The sequence below is a fragment of the Martes martes genome (assembly GCF_963455335.1).
Source record: "Martes martes genome assembly, chromosome: 1".
NCBI classification, from domain to species: domain Eukaryota; kingdom Metazoa; phylum Chordata; class Mammalia; order Carnivora; family Mustelidae; genus Martes; species Martes martes.
In genome coordinates this window covers 11,132,197-11,150,576 of record NC_137888.1, presented here as the reverse complement: position 1 = coordinate 11,150,576, position 18,380 = coordinate 11,132,197, and the positions used below count along the sequence as shown (strand labels likewise).

The following is an 18,380-nucleotide window of genomic DNA, read 5'->3' as shown; positions in this document are numbered from 1 at the left end:
TCTTCTAAAGTATTTCTATCAATTTATACTCCTGGTGCATAAAAGGTTCCATTGCTTTTCACATCCTTGCCAACACTTGGGATGGTTAGATTTTATAAAATTTGTTAATCATGTGGATGCTTAACAGTATCCTGAAGTGGTTTTAATTTGCCTTTCCCTGATTACGAAGGAGATGCAGCAACTTTTCACTATGGTTTCCTGAAGTGTGTGTGTTTGTATTTATTTTAAATATTCAAGAAGAAAATTACTATAGGAAAAATTAGCATTTCAGTTAAACTAAACAACTGGTCAAAATATATTAGCAATAGAAACCAAAGACAATAATCTTAAAAAAAAAAAGAAAGAAACCAGAGACAAGAGTTCTTGATTCTTTCCTGTCTCAGACTCAACACATACTATCTAGATTTTATATATTTTTAGTTTCAACTGATAACCAAGAAAAAAAAGTAAAAAAAAAAAAAAAATTCTCCACCTAAAACGAATGTAACATTGTATGCCAACCACCCTTCAATTAAAAAGAAATTCTGATCAGGGATATGATTTCACAGCCAAGGAAGAAACCACTTTTCAAACCTCTTACCACTGCAGTGTAAGTGAAACTTAGAGGTCTCCGTGCTATTTGCTCTGAATATCAATTTGAAGGATACTAAATATAAGCTAGCAGTAGTCACATGACCAGCCAAGTTATTTATTACCAAGGTAGATGCAAAAACATTGCAATGTTACTAAACACCACATACATCACTGATGCAAGACTTAGATGAGCCGCAAAAGACTGGCACGTACCCAAGTAATGCTCGTGCACTCGAACAACTTCACAAAGTCCAGGGTCTTCAGAATCCAGGGGCAGAATTCCTGGAAATTAATAGGAGAAACTTAAGGGAAACAATCCCATACTGAATTCATTCCTAATGAGATGCTACTAAGTATTAGTCTACATTTTGTTCATTAGAGTTTTGAGGAAGATTCCAGTAATTACTAGTGTGGGGAAGGGAGAGCCCTCAGAAGTATGGAAGGGAAGTGGACTGTTCATTATGTCATGAACGCTGTATCGCCTATACTATCTTTCTTTCTTTTTCTCCCTCTTCTGTCACCTCTGAGTGTTGGTCAACATGGGGTCCAATGTACAGAGCCAAGTCAGAGTCTTTGGGGCACCTGGATTCCTCGTTAAAATTGTCCCTGATGCGGGATGCTTGGGTGGCTCAGTCGGTTAAGCATCTGCCTTCAGCTCAGGTCATGATTCCAGGGTCCTGGGATCGAGTCCCACATGGGGCTCCCTGTTCAGCGGGGAGCCTGCTTCTCCCTCTGCCTGCTGCTCCCCCTGCTTGTGCTCTCTCTTTGACAAATAAATAAATAAAAATCTTAAAAATAAAATAAAATAAAAGTGTCTCTGATGCACAGCTACCTCCCCACAGTTTGGTTCTATAAGATGCTTCCAGTAAAACCCTATTTTCCTCTATGCCCGTCTGATTTTATTTTTGGTCTTGAGTAACACAGTGTCACTGCCTTCTTGGATGAATAAAAAAGTTTAAGAAAGACAAAAATAATAAACTCTGCAAAAAAAAATACGTGAGTCAAAGGCAATACTACAAAAAGCTAGTGAAAACCTACTATAAATCTTTTCTTAACAACTTCAAGCATACCATAAAGTTAAATATTTTTTAAGTTTGAATATCTTTCTATGAATATTTTCCATACAGAAATGGTAACTTTCAAGACAACAACTAAGGTCATATTTTATGTTTGTGTGACTGTTTAGGATGTAATAGTACAAATACATGTATTTGCAGAATAGTATTCACGGTGAATTTTTAACATAACCAATAAACTAAGGGTTTCCAGTGAACTTTTTTTTAAAAAAAGATTTATTTATTTGACAGACAGAGATCACAAGGAGGCAGAGAGGCAGGCAGAGAGAGAGAGGAGGAAGCAGGCTCCCCTCAGAGCAGAGAGCCCAATGCGGGGCGCCATCCCAGGACCCTGAGATCATGACCTGAGCCGAAGGCAGAGGCTTTAACCCACTGAGCCACCCAGACGCCCCTGAACTTTTGGTTTTATGAGAGTAGCGGGGGAGCACCTCTTCGAAATGCAAGCTGGATATGGAGAGCGAAACTGCCCCACAGCCGAGTCAGTCAGCGGTCTTCAAGCGGGTGACCTGCCACTGTGTTTTCCAGAATCTGCGGTCTAGTCAGAGACTGGGGTCCTGTCAGGAAAGGGCTGCACTAACCACGGTAACACCTATGGTCATCTTTCTATCTATAGTATTGTTCAATAGTCAGATATTAGAAAGTTTTAAAGACTCTGCTATTGAGATGAAACTCCCAATTTTCTTCATCAGTGGATATTTGTGAGCTAATTAAAACATCAGGATAAGTGTATCCTTCTATACAAAGCACACAACACAATAAACACTAATGGTTGTCTTAGAAAAAGAAGAGAGGACAGTAAAACAGAGGACTTGCAACAGGATTATAAATCATAACTCACCGACGACTTCATCATCCGGTTGAAAGAACGACACCTTGCTTCCAACTTAAAGAGGAGAGAAAATTGACAATTTCTATTGTGAGGTCATTAAATACCACCCTTCCTAAACGATTAAAACAAATCCATGGGTTTATAAAAAATTCACTAACTCAGAGAAAAGGCCAAGAACTTCTAGAACATTCTGATGGTCAATAGTAAAGGCACCTCAAATCTGGATTCTGCACACAATTCTCCACAAAATCTGGGCCATGAGGCTGCTGACGCCACAGAGAAGGATGTCTGTTTAGCTAAGGATGAAGGAATAAAGGAAAAGAATCCATTCTGCAGCTCTTACGATGATTACACCACTTTCCACCCCTCCCGTGGTGAGCCCAATCATTATTTTAGGTACAGAACCTTAGACATACAATGGCAGGTTCTGATAAGAATCATGCACTGAATTACTCTGATTTGGGATTGTAGAAATATATTCAGACGGGTGTCAAGAAATTTCTTGGTTATGTTTTCTCTGCACACATAGAGAAAGCCTCTACCAACAACCAATTCTTTAGAATATTTTTGTTCAAATAATAACAAGAAGGAAGGAAGGGAAAAACCCAAACATTGTTGAATGCCTACTTGCAGTATCACATCTGATCTTCATCACATGTAACCCATGATGTAGGTTTTATTATTCCTAGTTGACAGACAATGGAACTAAGGTAATGGGATGAAGGAAGATGGAAGCCAGGAATCTGGAAGTGGCCTCTGTGGCTGGCTTTGGGCAGGATGGTTCCAGAGGTCATCTCTTGGTACTCCGCAAGCAACTCTAAGTTTGATGTTCCCGCTTTTGAATCCTCTTTTCAGTTTGCTTTCTTTGGATCCTCTGGCACCATCATCCCCCCAGCATTCTTGGCTTCTGATATATTATGCTCCTCCCTTTCCCTTCAGCTACTGATTCTGGTCTTCCTGGGATCACTCCGATCCTTTTCCACTGGCTTCCTTCACACTCCTTTCAGCTGTCCCCCAAAGACTGGCCTCCTCCATTTCTTCTCTCTCCCTGAGTGAGCTCATCAACTCTGATTTCAACACAAATGACATGCAGATAACTCTCAAATATACACATTTCTAGCAAGAACGCTCTACCTTTGAGCTTAAACTCACTCAACTGCTTAGCAGACCACTCCAGTGAGATGTCACTCATGCACCTTGAACTCAACAAGTATAAATCTAAACTCACCATCTTCCTCCAAATCAGATCCCTTTCCCTTCTCTATTATTGGCATCAATTCATACCTTAACCACAATTGGGTAAATCATTCTTAATCCTGCTTTTAGTATCCTGTTTTAGTTAATTATTTAGTCCTGCTGACTCTACTTCCTCAATATTTCTCCAACACCTCTGCCATCACTATCTAGGTTATGGACTTTGTCATCTCTTGCCTGTTAGTCTACGACCTGACCAGTCCTCTTGCCTACAGCCTCAAAAGTACCCTTCATATGGCCATACCAATAATCTTCCTAAAACCCAATCTGATATATGAGGCTCATGATGGCTCTGGCCCTTGTCTACCCTCCTGCCTCATATTTTGGAGGTAAGGAATCCCTATTTATATCATTAAATTATTTTGTTATCTTTCATTCTACTAGTTTTGAAGAGAATTTTCTCGACAAAAAACTTTCTCTGCTGTCAGGTATCCTGACTCCTGCCCAGAACTTTGCTTTAGCTCTGGCAACACCAGACTTTGTTAATTCTTGAAATACATCACGTTATTACTTGCTTTGGTCTTTGTTCATGTTATCCTGAGTGCTGAGTATGATTCTCCTCCTTTGTGTCTGGTTACTGTATCCAAGAAGCCTTTCCTGTTTCTTTTGGCTGGGCTGGCTAGCTCTCTTCTGAGCTCTCATAATTATCTGCTCATGTGGATGTATCTGTCTTTCCCCCAGATAGTAAATTCTTTGAGGGCAGGGACTTGGTCTCACTTAATATTTCAGGCACTTAGCAAATGCTCATAAAATGTGGTGTAAATAAATGAATGAATGAATGAAATGACATGACAATGATCGTGTTCTGGCTACCAGAATTCTTATTTTTATTTTCCTACAGTCTGAGCAGAAGAAAGAGGAAATGAAATTATGATTTAACTGTATCTGAAGAAAACACTAAGAAAAAGTCAAATATATTACAGATTAAAATCACAGGGAAGACTCGGTCCAACCCACATTACATTCTCATTCATCCACATTTGCAGAAAGAGCAAACATACTGACTGATCATGAACTGCTTATAAGCAATGAACATGATGAGTAGGTGTATTTAGAAACAAAATTATCTTAACTATTTATGCTTATTGTCTTTATTTACCAAATAAAACTTAAAAAATCTTTTTTGACTTAAGGCAACTGTAAAATCTTACTGCTTATTTCTCTCTAGAACCCATTTTTGCATGAGCAGTCTGCTTTTAAATGCTCAACTTTAGGCAGACTTGAAAAACTGAATATGAATGTAGTTACTATTATTATAAATTTTGGCCCAAAGCCAACCTACACAAGTAATTTATGGTTTGTAAACATTATAAAAAGAACAACATTGGTTATTTCACTAAATATAATTACTCATGGATTTAAACATATAATCCCCAAATATTTACTAAACTCTAATAAGTTTTTTTAATTATAAAATACATAAATAAAAATTTTTAAAATACCAATTAAGTTCCACTTTTCTTCTTAATTAAAAGAGAGAAACATTTCTGTATAATTAAATTTCATATTTGAGGAAGTGTATATAATTTTATGTACTGGTAAATCAATTAGCTCCCATTTAATTCTTTTATCTTAGAAAACAAGTACAGATATTTACATCTATAATAAACTTACCGTCTAACACAATTCCAGCAATTTCTCTCCCAACAGGAAAGAAATCTTTCTCCATCTTCATTTCTGCCAGAAGCTAAATCATGACAAAAACTGTTTACTGTTAGAATAACTCTCGGCCCCTTCTCATACATAAGGAAAGCAAGAGCAAAAATCAGACCATAGAAAAATGCAAGTATGATTTAATTTTTGGAGTTAAGACAAAGCAAGTAACTTCACAAAATAAGTTTCTATAGTAGGAAACCAAGAGTTTGCGGAGTAATTAGTTGATCTGTAGAATCTATATATGGGTATTATAATTCAAATAGTCATTAACATCCTATGTTTAGCATTTTTACTTGCCAGGTATGAAGGGAAGTAATAGTCAAAACTCTTCTTGGTTGGCTAAGTACTTTTTACCAGTCACTTCATTCTGGTGGGGCAAAGGGAGTCTGGAGAGGACATTGTTGAATAAAGGGGATGTAGCAAAGAGAAGAAAAGGTTCTCCATTCCCCCATCTTTCTCACAAGTCTTAGGTAAGGGGTAGGCAGAAAAAAGTGATGGAGATAACATAAGGGCAACTGCCATACAACTTCAGACTGGAGTTTCTTTTTTTAAAAGGGTAGATAATTATTTTTTAAAGATTTATTTATTTCCTTTTTTTAGGGAGAGAGTATGAGAGAGAGGAGCAGAGAGGGAGGGAGAGAATCTCAAGCAGACTCCCTGCCCAGCATGGAGCCCAACATGGGGCTTGATCTCATGACCCTGAGATCACAACCTGAGCTGAAACCAAGAGTCGGACGCCTGTCAACTGTGCCGCCCAGGAGCCCCAAGGATAAATTATTTTTTAAAAGGATAAACTATTTTGGGGCGCCTGGGTAGCTCAGTGGGTTAAAGCCTCTGCCTTCAGCTCAGGTCATGTCCCAGGGTCCTGGCATCAAGCCCAGCATCGGACTCTCTGCTCAGCAGGGAGCCTGCTTCCCCTTCTCTCTCTCTGCCTACCTCTCTGCCTACTTGTGATCTCTGTCTGTCAAATAAATAAATAAAATCTTTAAAAAAGCAAAAAACAAAAAACAAAAGAAAACAATTGCATCCTGTGTCCTTCATCTACCATAAGCATTTTCTTACATTACTACACAGTTTTTATGAGCATTGTGCTTCAGAGTTGGGCAATATTCCATTAAATTGATTTTACTCTAGGGCGCCTGGGTGGCTCAGTGGGTTAAGCCGCTGCCTTCGGCTCAGGTCATGATCTCAGGGTCCTGGGATCGAGTCCCGCATCGGGCTCTCTGCTCGGCAGGGAGCCTGCTTCCCTCTCTCTCTCTCTGCCTGCCTCTCTGCCTACTTGTGATCTCTCTCTGTCAAATAAATAAATAAAATCTTAAAAAAAAAAAAAAATTGATTTTACTCTAATTTACTATTTCTTTCTGTTAGACATGGAGAGAATTTTCTGAGACTGGGGATTTCAATGAATTTTTCATAGAACACCTTGGATGGTCTGAATGTAGAACCTGGCAGACACGGAGTAGTGAGTACTAGCACTTCCGGTGAAAGGATTTCAAGGCATCTGACTAATTCACTTCTCAAGTCATGCTCTTGTTGACCAATGCAAACCTATGACCTTGTTCAGTAATTCTCCTAAATGTGACTATCGCAGAAGGCTTTTAGATTCCTAGAAATTATGATGGCATTATAATCCAGTAAGTTAGGGGTCCAGTAGAGCTACAGTATTAATCTTTAGAAAACTGAGTAAATGGACCGGCTTTATTTTTCATGGCACATTGAACCATACTTTATTTACTATCTGAAGACTTTTCCTGTACTTCCTGTCAATAATGGACGGTTACTGTGGGGTGGTATGAGGCTGGGGATGTGTTAAGTATGAGCAAGAGAAAGATAAAGAGAAATGACGAGAAGAATATGAATATGAACCCTTTCTAGAAATATCTACAGAATAGTGAATAAATCATTGATTAGGTTCCTAGGTTTATTTTTACTATATTTATAAAAGTAATTTCTTCCTTGGGGTGCCTGGGTAGCTCAGTCAGTTAAGTGTCTGCCTTTGGCTCAGGTCATGATCCCAGGGTCCTGGGATAGAGCCCCATGCCAGGCTCCCTGCTCTGTAGGGACTCTGCTTCTCCCTCTCCTTCTGCCCCTTCCCTGCTTGTGCTCTCTCTCTCCCAGATCAATAAATAAAGTGTTAAAAAAAAAAAAAAAAGGTAACTTCTTCCTTAACAGGCCTGAGTAACTAAATTCTCACAATGTAAAGGAGTTTATAAAATATTTTCATATAATAATATAAACTGTCTGACTTCATTCAGTTAGGTAATAATTTATTTTTAAATATTTTCTTTATTTGACAGAGAGAGACATAGCGAGAGAGGGAATACAAGAAGGGGGAATGGGAAAGGGAGAAGCAGGCTCCGCGCTGAGCAGGAAGCCGCATGTGGGGCTTGATTCCAGGACTCTGGGATCATGACCTGAGCCGAAGGCAGACACTTAACAACTGAACCACCCAGGTGCCCTAGATAATAATTTAATACAGAAACACACAAACTGACATTACCTTTTTTCCCTAGCTATTTTAGTCTTCTAAGGATGTTAATTTTTTGGCACTCAGAAATCAGTTATCATTATATATTTATATACCAAATATACCAGGAAACTCTCATTTGACTTTTGGTCGAAATAAAAGCATCATACCTTTGTATTTATCTGGCTCAGAGCACAAGCTTTAACTTGAAGTTTCACATAGTTATCCTCTATAACAGGAAGATTTTCCTAGAACCAAATAACATATTCCTTTGAGAATATGCACTTCTGTTGTGAAGACTGTCATACATAACTGAACAAAACTAAACAGACCCCAAATCTTACAGCCAACTTAACTGAAAAAGCCACAAGTAATTATCCCATACTATATGATAATAATAAAAAAAAAAAAGAAGGGGAATTTTGTGGTGAAACATTTAAAAAGCCAGTTATTTTAAAAATGTATAGATACCAACTATGGATATATGTATGGGCAATACATTTTTAGGGTAAAAAGGAGAGCAACAAATACTGTATTTTATTTCAATCTAAATAATCTCAAAGCATCAAATCTTCACACATACAGTGATATCCTTATACGCATGACACATAGCCTTCACTGATTGGAATTTTCTTAATGCTACAAATGAAGTTCTTTGGTGTTAGCTGCATTATCTCTTATTTAACATCTGTCTTAGACATTTCAGCATGCCCCATGGGATTTTGGGGTCAAAATATAATTACCTCACTATTTCATAGCCAGATATAACTTCAAAGGCAAAGTATCATTCACAACTCAGGGACTCAATGTCACCCACCTGTATGATTTATGTAATACAGTATCACTTCTGCCAAATACCCATATGCTGGTACCAATCATTCAAATATGCCCCTCAGCTCCTGATATGGCCAAAAATGAGATCAAAAGCTGGGTACGAATAGTTACTTTTGTAGGCCCTCCTACAACCTATCAAAAAGATCACGGTTTTATTTGGCTTGAACACAATACTCTGGGAGTATCTCTTTTTAAGTTTCAGATTTGATAGTATTTGGTGATATTATGAAGATATTCAATATTATTGATTAATGTTTGGATTTTACGGACAATGGTACGAACCTGTATATGATTCTTCCTGAGTGCCAATTAAACCTCTGAGACCTTCATCCTGACTTAGTGGTAGAAGACAAGCTGTCTGAGATTTTGACCTTGACCCTGACTCAGTGGTAGAAGACAAGCTGTCTGAGATTTTGACTCCTGACTTAATTAATTTTGGAGTTAGTAAAATATAACAGAAAAACTGGATTGTGTTCACGGTCCAGAAATTCTTATTACTATCATGAAATAAATACAGCACTTAGTTTTGGGCCCTAGGTTGACAGTGGAAAGATTGTGGCTTGCCACAAACCTTTCGAACAATCACCAGTATATGAAAATTCTATTACGTCTTCAAAGAGTGTGCAAAAACGAGAAACAGTTAAGAGTTTAGTGAATGGGGTAATTTTGCAAAGCTCAGAATTTGGTGTGGAAAACAATGCTTTTCCACCTCTTTCATTTCAGAACACGGGAGAAATATTTTCTGAAATATGGCTACAATCCGAATACTCACTTTACTGTGGTATTCTGAATAGGTCGGGTTAATTTTGAATTATTCTGTTTTCCTAATATGTTTTATACCACCACCTTGAGGAACTAAAAACTCTTTTGAAGCAACTCTTCAAAAAATATAGTTATATTATAATATGGAGCACCATTTTCACATATGGTTAAAGGAGTTTGTAAGTTTCATTTAAGTAATTTTTACTCAGTTCCACTCAGAATAACTTATAGCAGGTCATTTAAAATTGGTTCTATTACATACAGAAAAGAAACTACCTTTTTCATTTAATAATTAAATCATTTTTCTTACCCTTTCTTGAAATACAAATGTTATTTCTTCATTTGTAGAACTCTTTTGAAAATATAAGCCTTTCATAGTCACCTAAAAAAAATTCATATATATATATATATATAAACATGAAATAAAATGTTTTCCCAGACCAAATAAAAGCAAAAATTGAAAAATAATGCTGCCAAAGAATAAAATGAGAATTCTAAATGTAGTTTTCAAACAAAAAATTTAGATAAGTCTTGAAAGTGGTCCAACAAGAGAATATGCAACACTCTCTGAGTACATGTCTTACCAAGAATGGGCTTACACTTCAACCTTTCACGCCAAGGTGAATTTTACTCTGCTAGTCAATAAAAACTATTAGATGTACTTAAAAAATTTTTACGAGAGCCACAGATCTCAATTCTAATTACCAAAGGTGGCATTTAGAGGGCTTTCAAGTCCCCCCCACTTTTTAAAAAAGATTTCTTTAAGGGTGCCTGGGTGGTTCAGTGGTTGAGTGTCGGCTGTCGGCTCAGGTCATGATCCCGGTGTCCCGGGATCAAGCCCCACATCAGGCTCCCTGCTCTGAGGGAGGCCTGCTTCTCCCTCTGCTGTTTCCCCTGCTTGTATTCCCTCTCTCACTGTCTCTCTCTTTCTGTCAAATAAATGGGTAGAATCTTTAAAAATAAGTAAATATATAAAGTGAACAATTCAGTCGTTTTAAAAAAAAAAAGATTTATTGGGGCACCTGGGTGGCTCAGTGGGGTAAGCCTCTGCCTTCAGCTCAGGTCATGATCTCAGGGTCCTGGGATTGAGCCCCACATCGGGCTCTCTGCTCAGCAGGGAGCCTGCTTCCCCCTCTCTCTGCCTGCCTCTCTGCCTACTTGTGATCTCTCTCTCTCTGTGTCAAATAAATAAATAAAATCCTAAAAAAAAAAAAAAAAGATATTTATTTGGAAGAGAGTGCGAGAGAGCAAGCACTTAGGGACATGCACACACACAGTGGGGGGGTGGGCAGAGGGAAAGGATCTCACGCAGATGCCCGGTTAAGAGCAGAGCCCTACATGACTGGACCTCATGACCCTGAGATTCAAGACCCTAAGATCAGAACCTCAACGGGTATCAAGTGTCTGATGCTTACCAGACTGAGACACCCAGGCACCCGAGGGCTTTCAAATCTTAAAAAAGACCATTAAAAAGAAAAAGTAAACAGTCAAGACACTCACTAAAGTCATACCCCTGATTCTTCTATATCAGTTTATAAACCATTTAATGGAAGTATTAAGCCTGTATTTTGTGAACTTCTTGAAGCATCTTTAAGGATTCCACAATTGCTTAATTTTCACAATATAGCTGACTCATGAACAACACAAGTTTGACCTGCCACTTATACATGGATTTTTTTTTTAATAGTTCTAAGGAATCTCCACAACCAATGTGGGGCTTTAAATTAAAACCTTGAGATCAAAAGTTGCAGCTCTACCAATTTGAGTCAGCCAGTCACCCCTCCCTACAACTTTATTTATTTTTATTTTTAGAGATTTTCTTATTTATTTGAGAGCAACCACAAGCAGGGTAAGGAGCAGAAGGAGAACCAGACCGGATGCAAGGCTCCATCCCAGGACCCTGGGATCATGACCTGAGCTGAAGGCAGAGACTTAACCCACTGAGCCACCTAGGGGCCCCATCCCCACAACTTTAAATCCAACCTCTTCTGCCTGACTTTCAAGGCTGTCTAAAAGGGATACTCATTGTCACTAATCTACTTTACTCCCCCGTTTTTCTAACACACATTCTCTTTCTGAGCTAGTCAGTGTGACCTCACGCCATCTGGTCATCCCAACATCTGGTCATCCCTGTCTCAGGACTTTCAGGCAGTGCTTTTTCTCTTGAGGTTGTGCCAAACTTACTCTACAGATTCTGCCCAGTGAATACAACCCAAGTCTTACTCCTTCTCTGAAATAACCCCCAGCGAAACTCAATCTACCCTATCTGTTCCATGCGTCCAGATTTCGTTACACACCCACAAACAAAACCATGTTTTATTCACTTACTAACTAGCAGCTACTGCTTGGAAGAGTCAATATCTATTATTATTAAATAAAGAAATCACTGCTTCTACTCAGTCTGGAGCTACTAGTAGTTCCTTTTTGAGAAATGAAACAATTGCATTAATACTCAATACCTTGATTTCTAAGCAGCTCCTGTTGTAATTCTGGAAGCTACTGTCTTCTCTGCCTATCGCATTTTTTTTTTAAAGATTATTTACTTATTTTAGTAACCTCTAAACTGAATGTGGGGATCGAACTCACAAGCTGGAAATCAAGAGTTGCAGGCTCCTTTGACTGAGCTAGCCAGGTGCCCCTGAGCAATGCATCTTAAAACATATGGCATGTTTTGCACGTTTCCCAGATCAGTGGTCACAAGGGCCTCATCCTGCGTGTACCCCAATTTCAAAGACTCTGGAAGATAAGTGCTTGTTTGTATCCCCAGGGTCCCCTAAGGCAAATATTATATACATAATAATGTCAACATTTTTAGTCAGATTGTCCTAAACCGTTCCTCTAAGTTAAAATTGGCCTGTTTAGGGCGCCTGGGTGGCTCAGTGGGTTAAGTGTCTGCATTTGGCTCAGGTCATGATCCCGGGGTCCTGGGATGAAGCCCCTCATCGGGCTCCCTGCTCAGCGGGAAGCCTGCTTCTCCCTCTCCCTCACCTGATGCTTGTGTTCCCTCTCTTGCTGTGTCTCTCTCAGTCATATAAATAAATAAAATCTTTAAAAAAAAAGTTTAGTAGGAAAAAAAGTAGTTTAGCTGGTCCAATAAAAAACTATGTGGGAACAAAAATATCCTCAAAGTTACAAAGTGAAGAAAGAAAAGTGTTTTCAGAAAAGTGGCCAGAAGAAAATTGAGGACATGTTATTTACTTGTTTTGCAGATCACCAAAAGGAATACTGAGTTCTTAACACTAAGAAAATGGCAGAATGGATATTATAGTTTCTCAGGCACTGGTCTAGATTAAATGGAACACTTAGTCCACTATTTAATATCACTTTCATTGAATGTAAAGATATTTGCACACAGAAAATAAAATAACAGAATATCTTTTTTTTTTTTTTTTACAGTGGGAGAGAGGGGGAGAGGGGCAGAGAGAGAGAATCTTTAGCAGCAACATCAGGCTTGATCCCACAACCCTGAGATCAAGACACTTAACTGAGTCATCCAGCTGGATATTTTATAAAATAAATTTTATAAAATAAAAATATAAATTACGATATAATAAGATAGGGGCGCCTGGGTGGCTTAGTGGGTTAAAGCCTCTGCCTTCGGCTCAGGTCATGATCCTTGTGTCCTGGGATCGAGCCCCACATTGGGCTCTCCGCTCCGCAGGAAGCCTGCTTCCTCCTCTCTCTCTGCCTGCCTCTCTGCCTACTTGTGATCTCTATCTGTCAAATAAATAAATAAAATCTTAAAAAAAAAAAGATATAATAAGATAATGCTTACCATGCCATTTCCAAGAATGAATGTCACGTAAAACTTCAAAATTATATGTTCTACTGTAAACTTTGTGACAAGTGTTACATAAAACTCTTAAATGAAAATAAACTTGTTTAAAAACATAGGCTAGGGCCACCTGGGTGGCTCAGTCATTAAACATCTGCCTTCGGCTCAGGTCATGATCCCAGGGTTCTGGGATCAAGCCCTGAATTGGGCTCCCTGCTTGGTGGGACACCTGCTTCTCTCTCTCCTACTCCCCCTACTTGTGATCCTTCTCTCACTATGTCTCTCTGTCAAATAAATAAGTAAAATCTTAAAAAAAAAAAAGACCCCAAAACTGTAGGCTAATATGCCCTATAAAAAGAATAGATTTTATATTTTAACATCAGATTTTTTAAAAGATTTTATGTATTTATTTGACAGAGCGAGAGATCACAAGTAGGCAGAGAGGCAGGCAGAGAGAGAGAGGGAAGCAGGCTCCCCACTGAGCAGAGAGCCTGATGCTCGATCCCAGGACCCTGGGATCATGACCTGAGCCAAAGGCAGAGGCGCCAACCCACTGAGCCACCCAGGCACCCTTAAAGTGATTTCTAAAAAACCAATGGGAAGAAACTTTGAATGGTTTCCTTTTCGTTATAACAGCAACGTGAACTCCATTTGCTCTTCTGCTACACCTAATCTCTCAAGGAGCTCATGTATTAATAATTGTAAATAAAACCTCTACAGACTATTCCTTATCTACACTTTCAGACCACAAGTGTTCTGAGAGTATCAGATCTAGCTCAAATTCAACAGACACAAAACTGGAGTCATCCTGGGGCACTTGGGTGGCTCAGGCAACCAACTCTTGATTTCAGCTCTGATCATTATCCGGGGTCGTGGGATCGAGCCCCGAATCCGGCTCTGCGCTCTGTGGAGTCTGCTTGTCCCTCTCCCTCAGCTCCTCCCCATACTCTCTCTCTCCCTCTATAAATAAATAAAATCCTTTTTTTCTTTTTTTTTTTTTTTAGAAGATTTTTATTAAAGAGAGAGAGAGAAATGAGCAAGGAAGAGGGGCAGAGGGGGAAGCAGGCTCCCTGCTGAGCTGAAAGCCTGACATGGGACTCGATCCCAGAACCCTGGGATCATGGCCTGAGCCAAAGGCAGATGCTTTACTGACTGAGCCCCGAGGTACATAATAAATAAAATATTAAAACAAAACAAAACAAAACCCTCAAAAAACTGGAGTCACCTTTTCCCAAAAAAGGATTTTTTTGGTACTAATCTTCCGTCATCAAGGATATTTTAGAGGCTATCATAATTCCTTCCTCTGTATCAAGTTATTGACCCAAGTCTCCTTTTCCTTAATGATGTCTGGGCTCACTTGTTCATGTTTGGGTTTGATGGGCGTTAGCACAAATGATGTGCTAACACTGCAATGTCTGCCCTCAGCTATGGCCACACACTGCTGAGTGGCTTCATTTCCTCCCCTCATCCAATCCGCCTATGGAAAACTTAATTCCTGGAAGCCCAAACTCTTATATGTTCACATTTCTATTAGTGCCTAATATCAACTTTGCAATATTGTGGCCGCTTGTCATCGGGATTCAGTTATAATATTTTTCTTTTTTTTTTTTTAAGATTTTATTTATTTATTTGATAGAGAGAGAGATCACAAGTAGGCAGAGAGGCAGGCAGAGAAAGAGAGGGAAGCAGGCTCCCCGTTGAGCAGAGAGCCCGGTGCGGGGCTCGATCCCAGGACCCTGGGATCATGACCTGAGCTGAAGGCAGAGGCTTAACCCACTGAGCCACCCAGGTGCCCCTATAATATTTCTAACCCACCCTCTTATTAAGGAAATCAAGGGTATATTGTCAAGCCGAAGGCTACAGACAAAACATGAAGTCAACACAAAATGTGGTCCCATGGGTTCATCATCATGCCAGGACTGGTGCAGAGCATTACACTATCCGGCTGCACTGTAAGGGGGGTAACTCTTCTGTTATACTGAAGAGGTGACTTAAAATATTAAGTTCTGGGGCGCCTGGGTGGCTCAGTGGGTTAAAGCCTCTGCCTTCGGCTCAGGTCATGATCCCAGGGTCCTGGGATCAAGCCCCGCACTGGGCTCTCCGCTGCATGGAGAGCCTACTTTCTCCTCTCTCTCTGCCTGCCTCTCTGCCTACTTGTGATCTCTGTCTGTCAAATAAATAAATAAAATCTTTTAAAAAAAATTAAGTTTTAACAATGTTCTTAATCTGTGAGAATTTTCATACATACCAACATATCGGATAAATAAGGCAAACTATATGCTCAATTATTTGGTTTAAAAATCTGGTTAGCATAATCCAAGTAACCAGCTGGAGGTTTGGTTCAAACGTCATTATGTTGCAGGTTGTGGAGAATGGTAGTCCTATCCTGATAAGCTCCCTCTGCCTTTTCTTTTTTTTTTCCTTAAAGATTTCATTTACTTATTTGAGAGAGAGAGAGAGAGAAAGCATGAGCAGGGGAGAGGGAGAGGGACAAGCGGACTCCCTCCTGAGCAGGGAGCCTGGTGCGGGACTCGATACCAGGACTCCGGGATCATGACCTGAGGCAAGGCGGACCCATTGAGCCACAGGCGTCCCAGCTCCCTCTGCTTCTTAAAGAGAGAGGCAAATGCATGGTTGTAATAATTGGAGGACATCTCTGCATTGCACAGGCAACAGTCTCTAGGAATCCGTATACTCCAAGGACACTTTGGGTAAACAATAGTACACAGGTGTTTGCTGCATACAACTGCACTAGTTGCATAAAACTCCTGACAAGATGGCAAGAGAACACGGTGATAGGGCTCACACCTGGCTAAACCCTGAAAAGCTTTTCTAGCTAATAACGTGGGTTATAAGAACTTGCTTTTGGTAGGTGAGAGAAGGGGAGAGGGAGAAAGTGAATCCCAAGTAGGCTTTATGTCTAACAGATCTGGACACCCGGCTTGATCTGACCATCAGAGATCATGACCTGAGCCAGAATCGAGTTGGGTGTTTAACCAGCTGAGGTGCCGAGATGCCCCAAGAACTTTCTATGTTCACATTTTAAGTATCTAACTTCAATCTTTGGAAAATTCATGAAGTTGCATGGTTCCTATCACTAGAAGTATTTAAACAGAGGCTGAATAAACATTTACAGTGGCTTCATAAACAGGATTCAAGCATCAGCTGAAGAGGATGGGGGACAGGATGACCATATTACAGCTATAGCCTCTTCTGATTATGGCAATGGTATGATGTGATTATGACCTTTTCTCCTTTATGCTACCTTAATCATGTGACACCAGGACAATGCAGGTGGTGATGTGGGAAATAAGCCATTGAGGAATCCTTTCTAAATCTCTACCACCCTCTCCCTTCTCCAATTGATGTAAACAATTGTTTTTTAACTATGATTGTAGTTTGTAAATGCTTATTTAATTTTCCCATCCACTATAGGGCCTTTAAGAAACCATTTCTGGCTTCAGAAGCAAAAAAGGAATTTTAATTTTGATTAAATATTTACTAGTAAATCCACAATGAAGAGACAATAATTCAGAAGATGTGTATTTCCTATAATATGTAAAAACAGGAAAAATATTTTGTAAAATATCATATTTTAGCATGTGTAGATATGTATATTTTTCTCTTCTAATCATAAAACTCACCTTAGCTCAGCATAGTACCGTTTGGTGGGTCTAGAAAAACCATAATGTCGTTTTTGAAACATTCAATGTAAAGTTCAGAGAAGCAAGCATTACTTTTAAGAATAATTTAAAGAAAAGATGCAACCACAAACAAAACAAAAAAAACCCTATGACTCCACAGTGAAATATTTTAAGAATTTCTAAGCTTTCTCATTCCTCTTTCTTCAGGGAGGTACACAAATGAATCAAGACACATTACTGCCCAGGATATAGTGCTGGGGAAGTAATATTTTTTATTATTTATAATACAGCATGGAGGGGTACCTGGGTGACTCAGTTAAGCCTCCAACTCTTGGTTTCAGCTCATGTCATGATCTCAGGGTTGTGAGATAGAGCCTCGAGTCTGGCTCTGAGCTCAGAGCAGAGTCTGATTGTCCCTCTCCCTCTGCTTCTCCCTACATGCCTGCTCTCTCTCTCAAATAAATTAAAAAAAAATTTTTTTTTAAAAGAAAGATTTAGTGGCGCCTGGGCGGCTCAGTCGTTAAGGGTCTGCTTTTGGCTCAGGTCACGATCCCAGCATCTTGGGATGGAGCCCTGCGTCGGGCTCCTTGCTCAGCAGGAAGCCTGCTTCTACCTCTCCCACTCCCTCTGCTTCTGTTCTCTCTCTCGTTGTGTCTCTCTCTGTCAAATAAATAAATAAAATCTTAAAAAAAAAAAAAGATTTATAATACAGCATGGAGATGGCTCAGTTGGTAGAGCATGCAATTTCTTTGTAAAGACTTTATTTATTTTAGAGCTAGACAGAGAACAGAAGCAGGGGGAGAGGCACAAGCAGACTCTGTGCTGAGTGCAGAGCCCAACGCGGGGCTCCATTCCACCACTCCAAGACCATTAACCCATGCCAAAATCAAGAGTCGGACACTCAACCAACTGAGCTTCCCAGGTGCCCCTAGAGCATGCAACTCTTAATCTCACCCTATGTAGGGCTGGAGCTTACTTAAAAATATATACAGCATGGAATATTTATAATACTACCAAAATATGTCACTCCAACTGATGGGCAAATTGACCTTGTATGAGGAAACCTGCTGTTTCACCTCTCAACATTTCATCTGCCATAAACTGGAGGAGAAGCATCAATGAAGTGTAATTATTGATTAAAAAATAACAATCAGGGGCACCTGGGTGGCTCAGTGGGTTAAAGCCTCTGCCTTCAGCTCAGGTCATGATCCCAGGGTTCTGGGATCGAGTCCCACATCAGGATCTCTGCTCAGCAGGGAGCCTGCTTCCTCCTCTCTCTGCCTGCCTCTCTGCCTACTTGTGATCTCTATCTGTCAAATAAATAAATAAAATCTTAAAAAAATAATAACAATCATACACTACAATGGTTGACAGGATTTAGAAGTCAAAATTGACCCAAGTCTGAATCCTGGCTGTCTGTCCTACTTACTGGCTCTACGGCTTTAGGCTACTCAATTTTAACCTTCAAGGCCTTCGATTCCGTATCTAGAAAATATAATAGTAGTTACCT

At 39.5% G+C, this 18,380-nt stretch overlaps 1 protein-coding gene across 1 annotated transcript in view; it reads right to left on the bottom strand.

Annotated features, from left to right (window-relative positions):
* The window catches only part of CRYZL1 (crystallin zeta like 1), a 40,750-nt gene that overhangs the window by 21,113 nt on the left and 1,257 nt on the right, over window positions 1-18,380 (bottom strand). Inside the window, exons 2-6 of the mRNA XM_080812867.1 lie at window positions 9,762-9,833; window positions 8,026-8,103; window positions 5,347-5,419; window positions 2,488-2,532; window positions 787-855 (exon numbers count right to left, since the gene is read on the bottom strand). Coding sequence (XP_080668993.1) covers window positions 787-855; window positions 2,488-2,532; window positions 5,347-5,419; window positions 8,026-8,103; window positions 9,762-9,827 — 331 coding nt within the window. The 5' untranslated portion in view covers window positions 9,828-9,833. The remainder of the gene's footprint in view (window positions 1-786; window positions 856-2,487; window positions 2,533-5,346; window positions 5,420-8,025; window positions 8,104-9,761; window positions 9,834-18,380) is intronic.